The sequence below is a fragment of the Schistocerca serialis genome, chromosome 2, assembly GCF_023864345.2.
Source record: "Schistocerca serialis cubense isolate TAMUIC-IGC-003099 chromosome 2, iqSchSeri2.2, whole genome shotgun sequence".
Classification (NCBI taxonomy): Eukaryota; Metazoa; Arthropoda; class Insecta; order Orthoptera; family Acrididae; genus Schistocerca; species Schistocerca serialis.
This window is the reverse complement of record NC_064639.1, coordinates 579,661,483-579,680,103: the sequence shown is the minus strand read 5'-3', so window position 1 is coordinate 579,680,103 and position 18,621 is coordinate 579,661,483. Positions and strand designations below refer to the sequence as shown.

Genomic DNA, 18,621 nt, shown 5'->3' with positions numbered 1-18,621 from the left:
ACTGATCTACATCTCCAACTAATTGCCCATAATCTAGCCTTCCACATCAAAGGTACCAACCACTACTTTCACCAACTCTCCACCATTCCCACCCTTTTACCCCCTGGATCCCTACTCATCATTGTTGATGCCACCTTCCTATAGAAGAACATTCCTCATGCCCACAGTCTTACTGCCATAGTACACTACCTTTCCTAATGTCCTTCAGACTCCAAATCTGCTACCTCATTCCTCATGCACCTTAATTACTTCATCTTAACTCACAACTACTTCCACTCTGAAGGAAGGATATGCAAGCAAGTCTGCAACACAGGGGGGGAAAAAGAAACAGGACATTCGCATGGCACCCTCCTATACCAACCTGTTTATGGGTCACCTAAATGAGACTTTAATTGTTTCCCAAAATGCCAAACCATTAGTCTGGTTTGGATTCATTGATGATATCTTCAAGATCTCCACCACACACTGTCAGGTGGCTTGAGGAGTATAAATGTAGATGTAGATCTAGACTCAGGGGCAAGACACCATTCTTCATTACTTCATTACCTCAACACCTTCTCTCCCTCAATCCAATGTGCCACATCCTGGACATAGACCTCCTCCTCCCTGATGGCTCCAACCTCACCTCTGTCCACATTAAACCCACCAACCACCAATAGTAGCTGCATTTCAACAACTGTACACCCTTCCACACAAGAAAATCCTTCCCATGCAGCCTGGTCACCTGCAGATGGCATATCTGCACTGACAAGAACTCCCTTGCCCAGTATGTTGAGGATTTCACCAATGTCTTCACAGACAAGCATTATCCCCCAGACATAGTCTGCAAACAGATCTCCTGTGCCATTTCTCTTCACACCCCCAATCCTCTCACCATGCCCAAGAACCAGCCACTCCAGATTGGAACAACTGATCCACATCCTTTGCAAGGGCTCTGATTAGCTATCATAATGCCCTGAAATGATGGACATCCTACCCAATATCATTTCCACCCCTCCCAATGTGGTGTTCCATCACCCACCCAACCCCCACAATATCCTAGTCCATCCCTGTCACTCCCAATACCAAATCCTTGCCACAAGAATCACATCCCTGTGGCAAACCCAGGTTGACGACCTGCCCAGTCCACCCACTCAGCACTTCTTATTCCATTCCTGTCAAGGCTTAACTTGCCCCATCAGTGGGTGGTCCACCTGTGAAAGCAGCTGTGTCATGTAACAGCTCTGCTCCTATCATTGCACAGCTTTTTATATTGATATGACTACCAACCAGCTGTCCAACAGGATGAATGGCCACTGACAAATTGTGGCCAAGAGCAAGGAAGACCACCCTATGGCACAACTTGCAGCTGAACATGACATGTTTGATTTCAATGGTTGTTTTACTAGCTGAGCCATCTGGATACTCCCCACCACCAGCTTTTCTGAAATGCCCAAATGGCACTTATCCTTACAATGCATTCTCCAATCCCGAAATTATTCTGGCCTGAACTTAACAATAACATACTGTCCCCACACCCTCCACACAACATTTTCCATCCCCTCTGTCCTACCATCTCCTCCCTCTTCTTGTCTCCCACCCTCTTTGTGTGCCACCCTCTGCCAAAGCACCCACCCATCTTACTCTCTCCTCTCCTTTTTCACTCCTTGTTGCCTTGCCACCCTTCCCCACCTCCCTGTCCCACAACAGCACTTTTCACTCTCCCCAATTATACATTGATATCCCTTACCCTTCACTGCCCCCTCCAGATTGTTGCTTCCAATCTATGTGACAGTTTCATTCTGGTTTGAGCTGCCAGAAATGGCAGTCATATGTGCACGAGTTGTGCTTGCTTGTGTGAATGAATGTGCGGGGGGGGGGGGGGCGGGGGGGGGGGGGGAGTATATGTGTGTGTGTTGTTAAAAAGAATTACCTGTGGTGAGAACTCGATAACATCCTGAAGAGGGCTGTTTAGGGAAATGGTGATACTAAATACTGATTCCCAATACATTTTTTTTCTTAATGAAATTTGTCATTAAAATGTATCTCATTTTCAAATCAAGAGTTCAGTTCATGGAAAAAATACTAAAAAACAAGAATTATCGGCACAAAACTTTAAAGTCACATATCCATTATTCAGAAAAGCACATTTTCCATAACTTGCCAGCAGCCATAAAAACCTTCTACTAATAAAGTTCTGTTTATAAGGAGCCAAATTCTAGTCCAGTGATTAATTTCTTAGTTGAACCAACTGATGTGTATATGTTACTAATAATACAAAACAAATTGAGTATTAGTTAAACGCCACTTCTGTACAATTTCAGTGCAGTAATGCATCCCTGTAAATAAGTGTTGTACAATGATTCTTCTATTTTAAGATGTGTGCCTACAACAGCCTATAATTTTCACTATGCCCCAGTGTACTGAAAATCTGCATGTATAGTGACAAGCTATTCATTACCTTTTAAATAAAATATCTTTTAAGATTTTTTTGACTTATTTCATATCCACAAGGATAATTTCTCTTTGTATCTGTGGAAGGTACAGCGTGCAAATAAATATGAAGAGATCAAAAATAAATTACAGCAATGTGGTGTACATTTGTACATAATTAAGCATAAATTTGTCAAATTCACTAACAGTTGGAGGACAATCAACAGCAAGAGACTGAAAGAAGATCGAGACTTAGTACCAAATTAGTGAAGTTACATATTTTATACATTTCTCTAGAATCTTCATATTAAAGCAGAGGTTCCAGTTACCTAAAGCACATTTGAGAGAAATATAACAAAATTCTTCACTGTTTCATCAAAAAAACTTTGCACAAAAAATTCAATATTAAAATAATTTTGCAAGGACAAATTGAAGCATTAATAGACTCAAAACAAATACACTCAGTAAGGTAAATAATAATAGCACTAGTAAGACAGTTGATGGTAAATTCAAATCACTGACCACTAAATTTAATGAGCTCTTGCTAATGTTAGCTGAAAGCATGAGAACAAAAAATGGTCTGTTAGAGTTACAAAGAAAAGCTTTACTTACTCCACCAGAAACATCTGTTTTTCCTAATCAATTGTAAAAGAGATCACAAATGCACATAGGCCACTTAAAAGCAGTAATTCTGGTTATGATGGCATTTCAACGGTAGTACTAATATTTCGTGCTGATTTGCTAACATCGTCCTTGTTTTACTCTTGTAATTGGTCAGTGAGTCAAGATGAATTTTCTGAAAGATATAAATGTGCAAGAAACAGTATATAATTATAACGTACTCCAAGGTTCAATGGCTGACCCACACCTATTCTTGATTTACGTAAATTATACCTCGGAAACTTAAGGACTCTTCAAAAATTGTGATGTTTGCTGAGGACACTAGTATTCTGACAGGGACTGCAAACACATTCCAACCAGACAAAGACATGAGAATAATTTTAACAAGCTTACAACTGCCCCACAGCAAACAGGTTAATCTTTAATCTTATAAAGACTCATAGTATCAGTATCAAATTTCAGGCAAATAAAAATTACTTACAGGGCCCAAACACAGAGATAAACAGACACACATAAGATCAAAGTCCTTGTGTGATGTTTCAAGGCATCCAGATGGATAACTAGCTGAAGTGGCACCAGAATGTTAATAAGCTACCCAAAAAACTAAGTTATGCTTGATTTTGTACTTAGAATTCTGTCTCTTTGTGTTGCCCTGCAGACAGGAGTGCTAGCATACTTTTTTCACTCAGTACTGTTCTATGGAATTATGTTCTGAAGGAATGCAAAAAATAATTGTGTAGAAGTGCGCAGAGAGATTATTACTTAAAGTTGACAACTGAACGTCTTGCAGTAGCCTCTCCAGGGACTTTGGGATCCATACACTTACATGACACAAGTTTTATCTCATACTTAACAGTAAGAGTGAATATAGGATGAATTCTGAAATTCATAACGACAGCACTAGAAGTAAAGTAATTTCCATAGGGGCTGTGTCTTTTAATATAACATATCAGTTTGGGGAAAGTGACGTTTTACTCAACATCTGCCTTACAGACAAATGATGGTTGTGACATTGGAAAGTATTTGTTTGATTAGTTAAGTAATTTAGAATCACATACTGTTCAGAAATTTGTTTCATATTGTGCATATACACTGGCCCAGATGGATGCAAAGCATCTCCAAGGTGGGATGATGACTGCAGTTTTACTATGTGTTCCTGTACTTGCTGGTTGAGCAGTTGCTCTGTGCTATGACATCCTCACATAGAGAAGCAAGGTGCACCACGGAACAGCACATACAGTGACAATGGGAGTGACGTCACAGAGGGGAGATGATGCTTAATATTTAGATGGTAATTTATGCATATCATACAGATTCAAAACAATGGCAGATTGATGTATTCCTGTGAATTGCATATGCTGTGTTAATATATTGTAACTGATGGATCAATATAATCATATTTGAAAAAGGACTTACTATTATTGGAGAAACTGAAGGTATATTAATAGTTTACAGTTTTCAGTTCAGGAGAAGTTGAAAAACTGAAGAAGTGCACATTAAAGAAGAACTACACAGTTTGTCTGAACAAAATTTCAGACCAACGGTGATCATAATCTAAACACACTGCTGCCTCACACAAGTTAAAAGCACTTTATTGACACTACTTATGGTTTACAATGGAGTTAGACAGTCTGGTGTAAAGCTCTGTAGCAGGCTACCTGTACACATTGAGATGGAACTTGGAAGTCCCCAGTATTACAAAACAAAGTAAAAGAGTATCTTGTTAGCTGTTCCTACAGTTTATCAGAATATTTGGACTCCTAGGCATAAATTCGTTTGAATAATAATGTTCATATTAAATAGGTTTTTAATTTTTCCTGTATATAAACAGTTGATAGTAGTCTCTGGAAGTAATTACCTTAATTATCAGTGTTAGTAAATCAGCAATACTTATAATATCTTTTTACTACACTTCAGAGAAGCAGTCTATAGTGGCCACTTCTGCCTGCTAACATATACCTTGATTTGTTCAACATACATGCATGTCTACTTCATGATGAGATTCACTGAACACACTGTATGGATGACTGAATCTAATGCTTTCAATAACATCTTGCCTATTTTTACAGTTATTTTGCATACTGTGAAGCAGAATTTTAAACAAACACACAATTATCTCATATCTCATTACTAAATCATTATGTCAAGGTAATGTGACACTCAAGAAGTACTCAACAACAGTAAAACAACCAATTCAATCCAATTTATTGCCTATAACACCTAATTTTACATGCATGTGCATTTTCAACTAAGCATAAAGTTTTAAAATTACATTTTTTTTTAGTTTACATTATTTCTTATTACATTTTAGTTCATGATAAATTCCAGTTATATGGGTATTTTTGGATAAGCCACTGCTTGACTCTCTTTTTAAAAGTATCCCCTGTCAATATATTTACTTCATTTGGTAACAAGTTATTAAAAACAGCTCCTTTGACATAAGGGCTTTTTGCTGTTAAATTTAATCTTCTGTTAGCCATATGAAAATCTTTTCTATGCCTTGTTTCATAGTTGTGAATATCCATGTTTCTTTTTGTGATCTTACTGTCTTGTTTTGCTAGCATTATAGTTTCTAGTATATACATAGCATAAACTGTGAGAATAGTGTGTCTAATGAATAGGGGTTTGCAAAAAGTTCCTGGTTTTACTTTGGCTTGATCCTCAAGGCTCACTTCTGGAGTATGAAAACACTTTTCATATTAGTTTGGCATGTCCCACCCCACAGTACTATTACATAAGAAAAGAAAGGATACACTAATCCATAATATACAGTCCTTAGGGTTTAAGAATTAAGATATGGTGATAATCTTCTTACTACATATAGACTGGGTGTTATTTGTTTACAGAGATAATCAGCTTGCTGCTTCCATTAAAGTCGATCATCTGTGCATAAACCCAAGAATTTACAATCTGTAAATGTTTTTGGTAGAATTTCATCAATCACAGTATTTTGTCTGTTTGGACCACTGGATTTAAAATCAATAATATTAGTTTTTCTATGTTTACCTTTGGGTTCTCTCTTTCAAAGTGAGCTCTTGCTTTTTCAATAAAGTTATGTATCTCTTCCATTAGGCTGGGCTCACTGTCTGCATAGCAGACACCAGATGTATCACCTGCATACATATAGATCAACTGCTTATTGTCAAGAGAACTAGGGAAATCATTTACATAGTATACAAATAGGACTGGACCTAAATTGAGCTCTGAGGAACACCAAAATGCATATTTCTTATACTTGACCTTCTCCTCTCCAGTATTTCTCTATTAGAGTATATAATCTCCGTGCACTGTTGTCTACCCTTTAAATATGTTTCTAGCAATTGCATGAGTTTTCCAGTGACACCACTCTTCACAATTTTTGATAAGAGCACATCATGATGTACTCTATCAAAAGCCCTCGAGAGGTCAAGGAATGCACCTGCTGCTTGGGATTTTTCATTTATTTTTTCAAGCACATTATGGACAAATTGTACAGCTGCTGATGTGGTACTTCAACCTCTTCTGAAACCATGCTGGAAATCACTTAATATGTCAGCATTGTTGTAATGTTCCAAACTGTTTTTTAATATTATTTTCTCTATCAGTTTGCTGAGGGTTTTTGTGTATTGGTTTCACTACAGATAGATTCAGCTCGTCAGGGAACACACTGTCTTTGAGAACACAGTTTATTAGATGAACTAGTGGTTTCATTAGTTCATGTTTACATTTTTTCAATAGATAAGGAGAAATTTCATCTAATCCTGTTGATTTTTTGTTTCTGAGGTTACCAATAAGCTGCAGAATGTCATATGTGCTTACTGCAGGTAGTGTTCTGTAGTTCTATTTGTTACAGGACTCAAATAAGTGCCGTATATCCTGTTTCATAGAGACATCTTTTCAATGGCATCTATGAAGCAATTATTAAAAATATTGCTGACTAGAAGAGGACCAGAGATATCTTCATTATTCACAGTTAATTGTGCATTATTAACTTTAGTTTCTGTTTCATTGCTTCTGATTTTATTTACAAACGACCAGTAAGTCTTTGAAATGTTATCTGAATCTTGTATCAATTGGCTGATTCTTTCTTATTTGAATCTCCTGACTTCCTTGCGGTACTTATATTTGTACTACTTGTAGAGTTCTTTAATTAACTCTGAGTTAGTCAGTCTGTGTAAGCTATACATGTTTTCCATTTTTTCTTTCAGATCTTTTGTTTTAAAATCTAGTGGCGCAGGTTATGATTTTGAAGGCTGATTTTTCTGGATACTCACTTTTCTTAATGGCATGGCTCTATTTAAGTGCTCAGTAATAATTTCTGTGAACATGTTACATTTGTTGTTGACCCAAATGGTAGTTATAACTGATTCTCATGTTTCCTGGCTTAAACTGTTTCTTAGTGTAGCAATGGTGTTTGCAGATATATTCGCCTCTGCATGTACTTTTTTTTGTTTGAAATTGGTATTCCTTTATAACACTAGTGTTTGGCCTAAATGATCTGAGAGGTGACTATTTATTATGTCTGTTGCGATGATGTGGTCACAATTTGTGTTAACATGATCAATTGAACTACTATGTGTGTTAGCTATTCTGGTGGGTACTGGTCCAAGAAGATTTTTAGCCCCATAAGACAGGATACAATCTGTCAAATGTTTGCTTTTGTGACCATCATGTAAAGTGTTGATGTTCAGATCTCCCAGTATGACAGGATTTACACTTCTACAGCCTGACATTAATTTACTTAAGACTCCATCAAGTGATTTCAGAAAAGCATCAGAGTTTCCACAGGGGGATCTATATACACCTATGACATAGAAAGGAAAAGTGCAAAATGTAATTTTAAGATTTGCAATTTCGAAATCTTTGTCAACACAGCATGTTGTCTTATACAGAAACCACATGACACAAGGTGTCAACAACAGTAACACATGTTGGATTAAATTGAAGTCACATAAAACAAGGTATATGTAAGTTATGACAAAGACCTGGTAGTTGCCTATTATGCCAACTTGTCTTGTTCACATGGAATATGAAAGTTTTGATATTCTTTTGGAATTAATCTTAAGCTTCTTGTGGTGTAACCAACTGCATTTTATGGTAAATTTTTCACATAAAGCAATAATATTAAATTAAACATTAATATTAAAAATTCATTAAGTCCAATGTATATAGTATACTTATTTACTTGGGCTGCTGAAACAATGGTTTGTTTTTCCAGGCTGATTTAATACCCAAGCACACAAATAACAGTATGGATAAAACCTTACCTTTGCCACCTTATCAAAAAGAGCTGAACCAAGCTTTGATCCCCTGTACTCAGGTGTAACATAAATATCCTCTAAGTAAATTGTACGTCCCCTTTGAGAGGAATAGGAAAAGAAATACAAAGCATGTCCAATAAGCTTTGCACAGCTGTCTCCCATTTTCAATACATCTGAAACTGTTAAAACATTGCAATCTTCTTTATGTTACATCCCACTAAATTAAGTGAACATAATTATTTCCTTAATGAGTTCAAGATGCATAAATCATAATTACTGATAACATTAAATCAGCATCAGGGTGCCTACACTAAATACAAACATCATCTGCTGAAATAAGTAGATTCTTATATTACCTTACAACAGCAGACATACTACATTAAGTCTGAAGATGAGATAAAAAAAACACAATTCTTATTACCATGAACATCAGGACTGGTTAGAGAAGAGAAAATAAGGTGATCTTCACTGTAAAATAACTTATACCTGTGTTTCGACCCCACATAATCTGGAAGAGGTATACAACACTTACAGAAATTTCTCTACTGATGTCCCCATCCAACAAGAGACTGAAGATCGGTAAAAGAATGCATTATTCTGTTACCTTTTCTCAAAATTGGTGACAGATGTTTAAATAATGATGAGCAATATACTTACATATATTATCCTAGTACATAATATCTCAGAGCATTCCCAGCATAAACAATTTGTTCATATCGTAGTCTTAGCAACAGTTTATGGCATGTCTGTCCCTTATGCGAATCTCTTACTGTTATGTATTCTACAGATATATTTGGAGATGTGAATATGTAGCAGAATTAATCACAACACAGACTGAACAATCTGAAAATGTGTCCTGGATATGTAAAAGCTACCTGTGATGGGGTAACTGAACTAATCTTGTAATATAGCATTATGTTTGGTCAGGCAGATGTACAGGAAAGTAGCAGAAACAAGAGATGATGCAAATAATATTACAATTATCATGAAGAAAAGACATGACAGAATGTTTCCTCCATTTATTAGTATCACATTTACAACTAATATCAACAACGTTATCCAGAGTTAAAGATACACCTTGCGAGTAGTCTACAGAAGATTATAAAATTAAAAAAAAAAATTAAATAATGGATTGTTACAACAGGAGCAGGAGAGTTATTCTGGATAATATGAGTAGATAAAGAAATAATGTTTCCTTTTCTTTAATGGAAAACATACTCCAAAGTTCCACAGTTGATAATATGAACACCTTATCCTCTTTCTGAGCTCATCATTGGCCTCATTATGGAGGGATACTGACTCAATTCTTCAGGCAAGCAAATAGGAAGCTGCAGTACACAAAGTGGAAACCAAACATTGCTGCCATGGTCTTGATGCCAAACGTTAGTGGGTGTAATGGTACATCATGACATAAAGCATGTATACTGTGTGCAGTGATAAATATTGATAAAGATAGCACCAGGGTCTTACATTCTTAAGTACCTTCTTTGAAAAACAGTATTGCACACTAGGGATAAACTGAATTAGGTTGCACTGTTTTTAAACAGAGAAGCCTTGTATTCAGAAAGACGGTAATCTAAATCTCCATCTGGCCAACAAGATTTATGTTTTCTTTGATTTCCTTAAATTACTTCAGGCAAATGGCTCCTACCATAATGCCACAGCCAACTACTTGATTCATCTTTGTCAAAGAAGATCAGTAATAATGTAAAGCCTGTATGTTTCTTTTTTTTCTTCCTTAAACTGTAATATCATGACATGTCCAATATTGTTGAACTTTGGTCAACAGACGAATGAAAATACTACCACTAATGAAAGAGAAATGTTTTATTTGGGTTTCAGTGAAGTATATATAGTGAAAAATAACAGTGGAAATGTAACAGACAGAGATCATATCATAAGGCGGATATGTCAGAATTTACACTTGGTGAGTAGATATTTACTTTCTGAACTGGAATATACACTCAGTTTATTGAGGATCCAGTTATTATGCCACTGGAAAAGAAGCTGTGGCGGAACTTAGTCAAATTGTGGAAGAGATGTGAAAATATGTAATTAGAAACTGGAAAAAGAAAGTTGATAGGAAAGCAGTGTCAGTGTGTTACTCCTTCTACAAATTCTAGATCAGGGCTGGCCAAACGCTGCACAGTGTGCAGACGTGCGAAAGTGCTGCACATGTGCGCACGTGTGCGACAGCGACATCTGTTATTAGACATGTGTCCTAAATGAACGGCAGCGGCTCCTGTTTATGTGGTACAAGCAAGAGCGCAACATATCCTGTCTCGTTTACCCCTGGTGACCGTAACATTAACAGAGCAGTACTGATAAATGGCAAGTACTGTGAAAAAGCAATGGACAGGAGATCTATGTTCTCAGTCGTTTAAAAATGACTGGGAACTGCAATTCTTTTTTGTAGCCATTGGTGAAAACTCACAGTGTTTGCTGTACCGCCGAATAATAGGCATCCAGCTTAAGTTTTCAATTGAAAGACATTACAATACATATCACAAAGACGAGTGTAGTGTACTCAACAGTGAAGAATGGCAAGCAAAATTAAATGTCCTTCAGAAAATGGATGAGACACATCAACTCGATTTTACTGTATGTCAAAGTAACTGATACTTCTTGAACTCTTAGTTTCTTGCGCTACATTTATGTCTATTTTACTGTACGCTGTACAATGTACTGTTTTCAATTTTCCAGAATGACAACCACACTAAATCTTCACTGCGAGCAAGTTTTAAAATCGCATTAAGAATTGCACAATCTGGGAAACCCATTTCCGAAGGGGAGTTTGTGAAAGGGTGTCTGACTGATGCTGCAGAACTTGTGTGTCCCATGAACGTTAGCAGGTTCCAAGAAATCAGTCGATCCAAACAAACAGTGACAAGACGTATCAGTGCTATGGGCGGCGATCTGCACAGGCAGCTAATAAATAAGGCTAAATACTTTGTCGCTTTCTCTGTTGCGCTCGATGAAGCAACAGATCTTACAGTTACAGCCCAGGTTGTGATATACGTACGAGGTGTCGATAACGCATTTTGTGTAACAGAGGAGCGACATCTGTGAGTAGAAACATGCACTACATGAACGCTGACGGCTGCGGCGTGCACGCTGTGACCCGGAAGTTGCACATGTGCAAGAGCACCGCACGCGTGCAGAATTTCTGGCCGGCCCTGTTCTAGATTAACCAAAAGCACTACATGAAATGCCATGAATCATGACTTTAACATTTCATTTATATATGACCATTAACTTTCTAGTAATTTCTATTATTTAAATATGATAGCCATAGTTCATTCCACAAACAGCATTCTATGATAATGATTTACTGACTATTAGACTTTGTGCTCTGAATTTTTTCCCCTTGAATATTTTCTTTAATAAGTTGTGGGAATTTTTAGTGTTCAGCAATTGCAGACATTTTTATTCAATAATGTTAAGTAGCATTATTTTTTAGCTGATTTCCTATTAATATTGCCCATTATATTTTGTACCTATTCAGGATGGTATATTACTCTTCTCAAACTCTTCACTGCCATTACATTCTAACTTTTTCATCATAGCTTCTTAACATTTTTCACATCCACAGTTGAAACTGGATCATACAAATAACAAATGTAGTTACTTTCTTACATCTGTGCTGTTATTACTTCTGAAGTGGATGGTGTCAGAATGTGGCATGTTAGAACTCGGCGAGAACTTTCCGAATGATTTATTTGTTTCCACTACAGTGCTTCGTTCACCTTGGTCGACATCACAAGGCCCTGCATTGATGAGGTAGCACCCCGGCAGTCTGTGAACACAATGCTGTGTTGAGCCGGCCTTGTACGCCAGCTGCAGAGTTCCGATTATGTAAGGATGGCTGCACCAGCAGCCGACTCAGCGACCTCTGTCCTCGTTTCCGCACTGCTCCGCCAGGAGCTGTAAGCTGGCCCTGCTGCTGCTTCTTCCTTGGCTGGCATAGCTGGGAATGTGGCGGCAATGACTGCCCGCGATCCAGCATCCGAATCTGTGGCCCTCGCCACAAAAGTCTCCTGCGTGTGTCGGGAGCCGAGATGACTGCCCACGGTAGCAAGCCAAAGTAGCCTGTCCTGGCTGGCTGCAGACCCCGCGTCGGCCTCAGACACTGTCGCCCCATCTGTTCTGCCGGTGGTGCGACATGCCCCGCCATCCAGGAGAGCTGCCACACTTGAATGAATCTCATCAGAAAACAACACCTATTTATACTCGGCTGCACGGCTCTGTTTCGCTAACTCATTGCTTCGAGTCACATATGCCCCACACCCCGGTTGCACCAGTGGGCCCCTTCTGCCTATAGCTCGTGCCATGTGAACTGCTGCGTTTACTTTTTTCAGTGGTTCGACAGCCCTGTGGCCTCCATTCCACTTCGCAATCGCTGGTCAGCGTAACTTACTGCAATCTGGCCCACACCTGGCTTTAACTTGTGCTCAGAATATCGCACAAAACTAACTTTCTCTATGCTAAACCGTGGTGCCACTACATTATGACCCTCTTCGGAAAGACCCGGTCCACGGGTCATCCTTTAACTAACTCTTAAACTTGTTTGGATTGGCAGACCCGGTCCCCGGGTCATCCTTTAACTAACTCTTAAACTTGTTTGGATTGGCACTTATGACACACTTACTTACTAGTAGAAAACTTAAATGTGGTCTAGTGCCCTCTTAAAACCATGACATGAAACAAAGTGTAAAACTTCTTAACTGGATGACCACTGCTTGATCAACCACTTACGTACTCGTCTCGCACCCTCGGTATCCAATCCACTGGGACTTCGACTATTCTTGGTTCCCTCTTGGAATTAGTCTCTGCCTGATCATAAAGAAAACAACACATAACAAAGTTAAGGCTGTGATGGCACCTGGCACAGAGGTGCTCAAAATGATCATGCTCCCTGTGCTCCCTGCTGCCGTTGGATAAGCAGCTGCCAGCAGAAAGTCGTATACTCCTAGCTCACTTATTTGTTACATAGTTTAATTCTTAATTTCTTTGCGTGTTTTTGGTACTTGCATTGTTTAATTCATAAATTTCAGGCGTATTATAGTATTTGAGAGTTGTAGCATCGCATTTTAGTACCTGAATAGTGTAAAATCACGTAGTCTCCTTCCGCCACCGAGCAGTGTGTCAGCAGTGCCCAAGTAGCAGCATTACTGCATTTTCTAGGCAATCTTGTATTTTAATAACCATTTAAATTTTGTATCGATTTGTTTGTGCTCTCTGTAGATTAGTTCAGACGTTCTTTGCACAACAGTTTTTAGCATGGATAGGGACTGCAACTGCTGTGTTCGGATGCAGGCTGAGTTGGCATCCCTATGCTCCCAGCTTCAGGCAGTGTTGGCTTCGGTCACACAGCTTGAGGCTGTTGCCAATGGGCATCACTGTGGGGGTCCGGATGGGGGTTTGTCGGGGATGGCCAGCTCGTCCCACGCATCCCCCGATCGGACTACGACTGTGGCTGCCCGGGATACTGCCCACATTGAGGCTGATCCCTCACCTGTGGTAGAGTGGGAGGTCATCTCGAGGAGTGGCAGGGGGCGAAAGACATTCCAGAGGGCTGAACGGAAGGCCTCTCCAGTTTGTCTGATGAACCGATTTCAGGCTCTGTCTCAGGCTGATACTGATCTTCGGCCGGACATGGCTGCTTGTCCTGTTCCAGAGGTTGCCCCTCAGTCTGCAAGATCCGGGCGGTCGCAGAGGGTGGACTTACTGGTAGTTGGGAGCTCCAACGTCAGGTGCGTAATGGGGCCCCTTAGGCATATGGCAGCAAGAGAGGGGAAGAAAACCAATGTGCACTCCGTGTGCATACCGGGGGGAGTCATTCCAGATGTGGAAAAGGTCCTTCCGGATGCCATGAAGGGTACAGGGTGCACCCATCTGCAGGTGATCACTCACGTCGGCACCAATGATGTGTGTCACTATGGATCGGAGGAAATCCTCTCTGGCTTCCAGCGGCTATCTGATTTGGTGAAGACTGCCAGTCTCGCTAGCGGGTTCAAAGCAGAGCTCACCATCTGCAGCATCGTCGACAGGACTGACTGCGGACCTTTGGTACAGAGCCGAGTGGAGGGTCTGAATCAGAGGCTGAGACGGTTCTGCGACCGTGTGGGCTGCAGATTCCTCGACTTGCGTCATAGGGTGGTGGGGTTTCGGGTTCCGCTGGATAGGTCAGGAGTCCATTACCCGCAGCAAGTGGCTACACGGGTAGCAGAGGTTATGTGGCATGGACTGGGCAGTTTTTTAGGTTAGATGGCCTCAGGCACGTACAGAAAGGGCAACAGCCTCAAAGGGTGCGAGGCAAAGTCAGGACATGCAGGGACCAAGCAGCAATTGGTATTGTAATTGTAAACTGTCGAAGCTGCATTTGTAAAGTACTGGAACTTCAAGCGCTGATAGAAAGCACGGAAGCTGAAATTGTTATAGGTACAGAACTGAAGCCAGAGATAAATTCTGCCGAAATTTTTACAAAGGCACAGACGGTGTTTAGAAAGGATAGATTGCATGCAACCGGTGGTGGAGTGTTTGTCGGTGCTAGCAGTAGTTTATCCTGTAGTGAAGTAGAAGTGGATAGTTCCTGTGAAGTATTATAGGTGGAGGTTACACTCAACAACCGAGCTAGGTTAATAATTGGCTCCTTTTACCGACCTCCTGACTCAGCAGCATTAGTGGCAGAACAACTGAGAGAAAATTTGGAATACATTTCACATAAATTTTCTCAGCATGTTATAATCCTAGGTGGAGATTTCAATTTACCAGATATAGACTGGGACACTCAGATGTTTAGGACGGGTGGTAGGGACAGAGCATCGAGTGACATTATACTGAGTGCACTATCCGAAAATTACCTCGAGCAATTAAACAGAGAACCGACTCGTGGAGATAACATCTTGGACCTACTGATAACAAACAGACCCGAACTTTTCAACTCTGTAAGTGCAGAACAGGAAATCAGTGATCATAAGGCCGTTGCAATATCCCTGAATATGGAAGTTAATAGGAATATAAAAAAAGGGAGGAAGGTTTATCTGTTTAGCAAGTGTAATAGAAGGCAGATTTCAGACTACCTAACAGATCAAAACGAAAATTTCTGTTCCGACACTGACAATGTTGAGTGTTTATGGAAAAATTTCAAGGCAATCGTAAAATGTGTTTTAGACAGGTATATGTCGAGTAAAACTGTGAGGGACGGGAAAAACCCACCATGGTTCAACAACAAAGTTAGGAAACTACTGCGAAAGCAAAGAGAGCTTCACTCCAAGTTCAAACGCAGCCAAAACCTCTCAGACAAACAGAAACTAAACGAAGTCAAAGTTACCGTAAGGAGGGCTATGCGTGAAGTGTTCAGTGAATTCGAAAGTAAAATTCTATGTACCAACTTGACAGAAAATCCTAGGAAGTTCTGGTCTTATGTTAAATCAGTAAGTGGCTCGAAACAGCATATCCAGACACTCCAGGATGATGATGGCATTGAAACAGAGGATGACACGCGTAAAGCTGAAATACTAAACAACTTTTTCCAAAGCTGTTTCACAGAGGAAGACCGCACTGCAGTTCCTTTTCTAAATCCTCGCACAAACGAAAAAATGACTGACATCGAAATAAGTGTCCAAGGAATAGAAAAGCAACTGGAATCACTCAACAGAGGAAAGTCCACTGGACCTGACGGGATACCAATTCGATTCTACACAGAGTATGCGAAAGAACTTGCCCCCCTCTAACAGTCATGTACCGGAAGTCTCTAGAGGAACGGAAGGTTCAAAATGATCGGAAAAGAGCACAGGTAGTCCCAGTCTTCAAGAAGGGTCGTCGAGCAGATGCGCAAAACTATAGACCTATATCTCTGATGTCGATGTGTTGAAGAATTTTAGAACATGTTTTGTGCTCTAGTATCATGTTGTTTTTGGAAAGAATCTACTCTGTAGGAATCTGCTCTGTAGGAATCAACATGGATTCCGGAACCAGCAATCGTGTGAGACCCAACTCGCTTTATTTGTTCATGAGACCCAGAAAATATTAGATACAAGCTCCCAGGTAGATGCTATTTTCCTTGACTTCCGGAAGGCATTCGATACAGTTCTGCACTGTTGCCTGATAAACAAAGTAAGAGCCTACAGAATATCAGACCAGCTGTGTGGCTGGATTGAAGAGTTCTTAGCAAACAGAACACAGCATGTTGTTATCAATGGAGAGACGTCTACAGACGTTAAAGTAACCTCTGGTATGCCACAGGGGAGTGTTATGGGACCATTGCTTTTCACAATATATATAAATGACCTAGTAGATAGTGTTGGAAGTTCCATGCAGCTTTTCACAGATGATGCTGTAGTATACAGAGAAGTTGCAGCATTAGAAAATTGTAGCGTAATGCAGGAAGATCTGCAGCGGATAGGCACTTGGTGAAGGGAGTGGCAACTGACTCTTAACATAGACAAATGTAATGTATTGCGAATACATAGAAAGAAGGATCCCTTATTGTATGATTATATGATAGTGGAACAAACACTGGTAGCAGTTACTTCTGTAAAATATCTGGGAGTATGCGTGCGGAATGATTTGAAGTGGAATGATCATATAAAATTAATTGTTGTTGGTAAGGCGGGTACCAGGTTGAAATTCATTGGGAGAGTCCTTAGAAAATGTAGTCCATCAACAAAGGAGGTGGCTTACAAAACACTCGTTCAACCCATACTTGAGTATTGCTCATCAGTGTGGGATCCGTACCAGATCGGGTTGACGGAGGAGATAGAGAAGATCCAAAGAAGAGCGGCGCGTTTCGTCACAGGGTTATTTGGTAGCCGTGATAGCGTTACGGAGATTTTTAGCAAACTCAAGTGGCAGACTCTGCAAGAGAGGCGCTCTGCATCACGGTGTAGCTTGCTCACCAGGTTTCGAGAGGGTGCATTTCTGGATGAGGTATCGAATATATTGCTTCCCCCTACTTATACCTCCTGAGGAGATCTCGAATGTAAAATTAGAGAGATTCAAGCGCGCACGGAGGCTTTCAGACAGCCGTTCTTCCCGCGAACCATACGTGACTGGAACAGAAAAGGGAGGTAATGACAGTGGCACGTAAAGTGCCCTCTGCCACACACCGTTGGGTGGCTTGCGGAGTATAAATGTAGATGTAGATGTAGATCATTATTTGCCGTTGCCTTTCCCTATACTGCGCGACATGTTGAACAAGCTGTTCACCTGATATGCGCCGCTCTTGCTCTAAAATGAACTGGTTTACGGATCTCAACAGACCTGGCTCCAGAGTTTGAGTTAACGAGGTCAGATTCTGCCTTGGCAAAAACTCTAAAGTCGTTTCTGGCCAGTACAGCTGTAGCTGTGTAACATTCAATTGCGTGACTCCTGAAATTGACGCTGGCAGATGGAAGGTTGGTCCCATTATGTTACACTTGGTTCTACTGATTAAAATTCTGCTTCCTTCGAGCTCTACGCACTTTTACTTCCGTAAACACTCCTTACTCAAAATAAGTTGCTACTACTACCAAATTCTCGTTTGTGGAGAAGATTCAATGCATCCCGACCTGTTGCAAGCTCAATATTGGCTCCATGATGTCCCATGGACAGTCTGTTCCCTTCCCCCTAGCTAAAAATAACAGCACCATGCATGTGTCTCATATTCGTAGTTTCACAAATTTCCCTCCGGCATTCACTATTTTTGATCAAAACACAACACCGATTGTGTGACTACTTTCATCCTTAAATTTACATTATATGAACTGGTGCAATAAACACAACTTTCCTGACCCAGAAATGTCGATAATAAAAATTTAAACAAGAAATTGTATGACTCTGGCATTGTTCAACATGTATTTATTACGGCTTGGGTGCAAAATTCACTCCGACGCATTTATTTCTCCAGAACTGTGTTCGATTTCTCCTCCAACAACACTCCACATACGTCAGACACTACACTTCCATTTTCAGTGACCTGAGGGCAGGGATCACCATTACCCTTCCTCCCTCTTCAAAAGGACTGCTGCCCCAACAGGCTCACAATACTCGAAAACACATATAAAATACAATACTTAATTAACCTATGCAATACCCATGATACATAACAAGAAACAAAAAAAAACTACAAATACTCTACTAATTTCTAGACCGCAAAGCATATGGTACTTCATGCTGTACTCTATCTTCTTGTCTTTCTCTGTGCTTAGCACCTCTCTTCACTCTCTCTTTCTTCCTCTTTCCTTCCTGTGACGCACCTCGAATCACATCCGGGCAACCCTTAAATGGCCATAACCTTCCAACGTGTACCATCATCATTCTAGTTGGCAGCTGAAGCTTAACATTAATGGGAGATGTGGTTTCAATA

At 40.0% G+C, this 18,621-nt stretch overlaps 1 protein-coding gene across 5 annotated transcripts in view; it reads right to left on the bottom strand.

Moving 5' to 3' along the window:
• The window catches only part of LOC126457588 (thialysine N-epsilon-acetyltransferase-like), a 142,098-nt gene that overhangs the window by 22,312 nt on the left and 101,165 nt on the right, over nt 1-18,621 (bottom strand). For 4 of the 5 annotated variants that reach the window (XM_050094019.1, XM_050094022.1, XM_050094021.1 and 1 more), the window contains one exon: nt 8,280-8,452. In XM_050094019.1, coding sequence (XP_049949976.1) covers nt 8,280-8,452 — 173 coding nt within the window. Of the gene's footprint in view, nt 1-3,024; nt 3,209-8,279; nt 8,453-18,621 lie in introns of all 5 variants that reach the window. The other variant, XR_007585491.1, reaches the window with a different exon arrangement.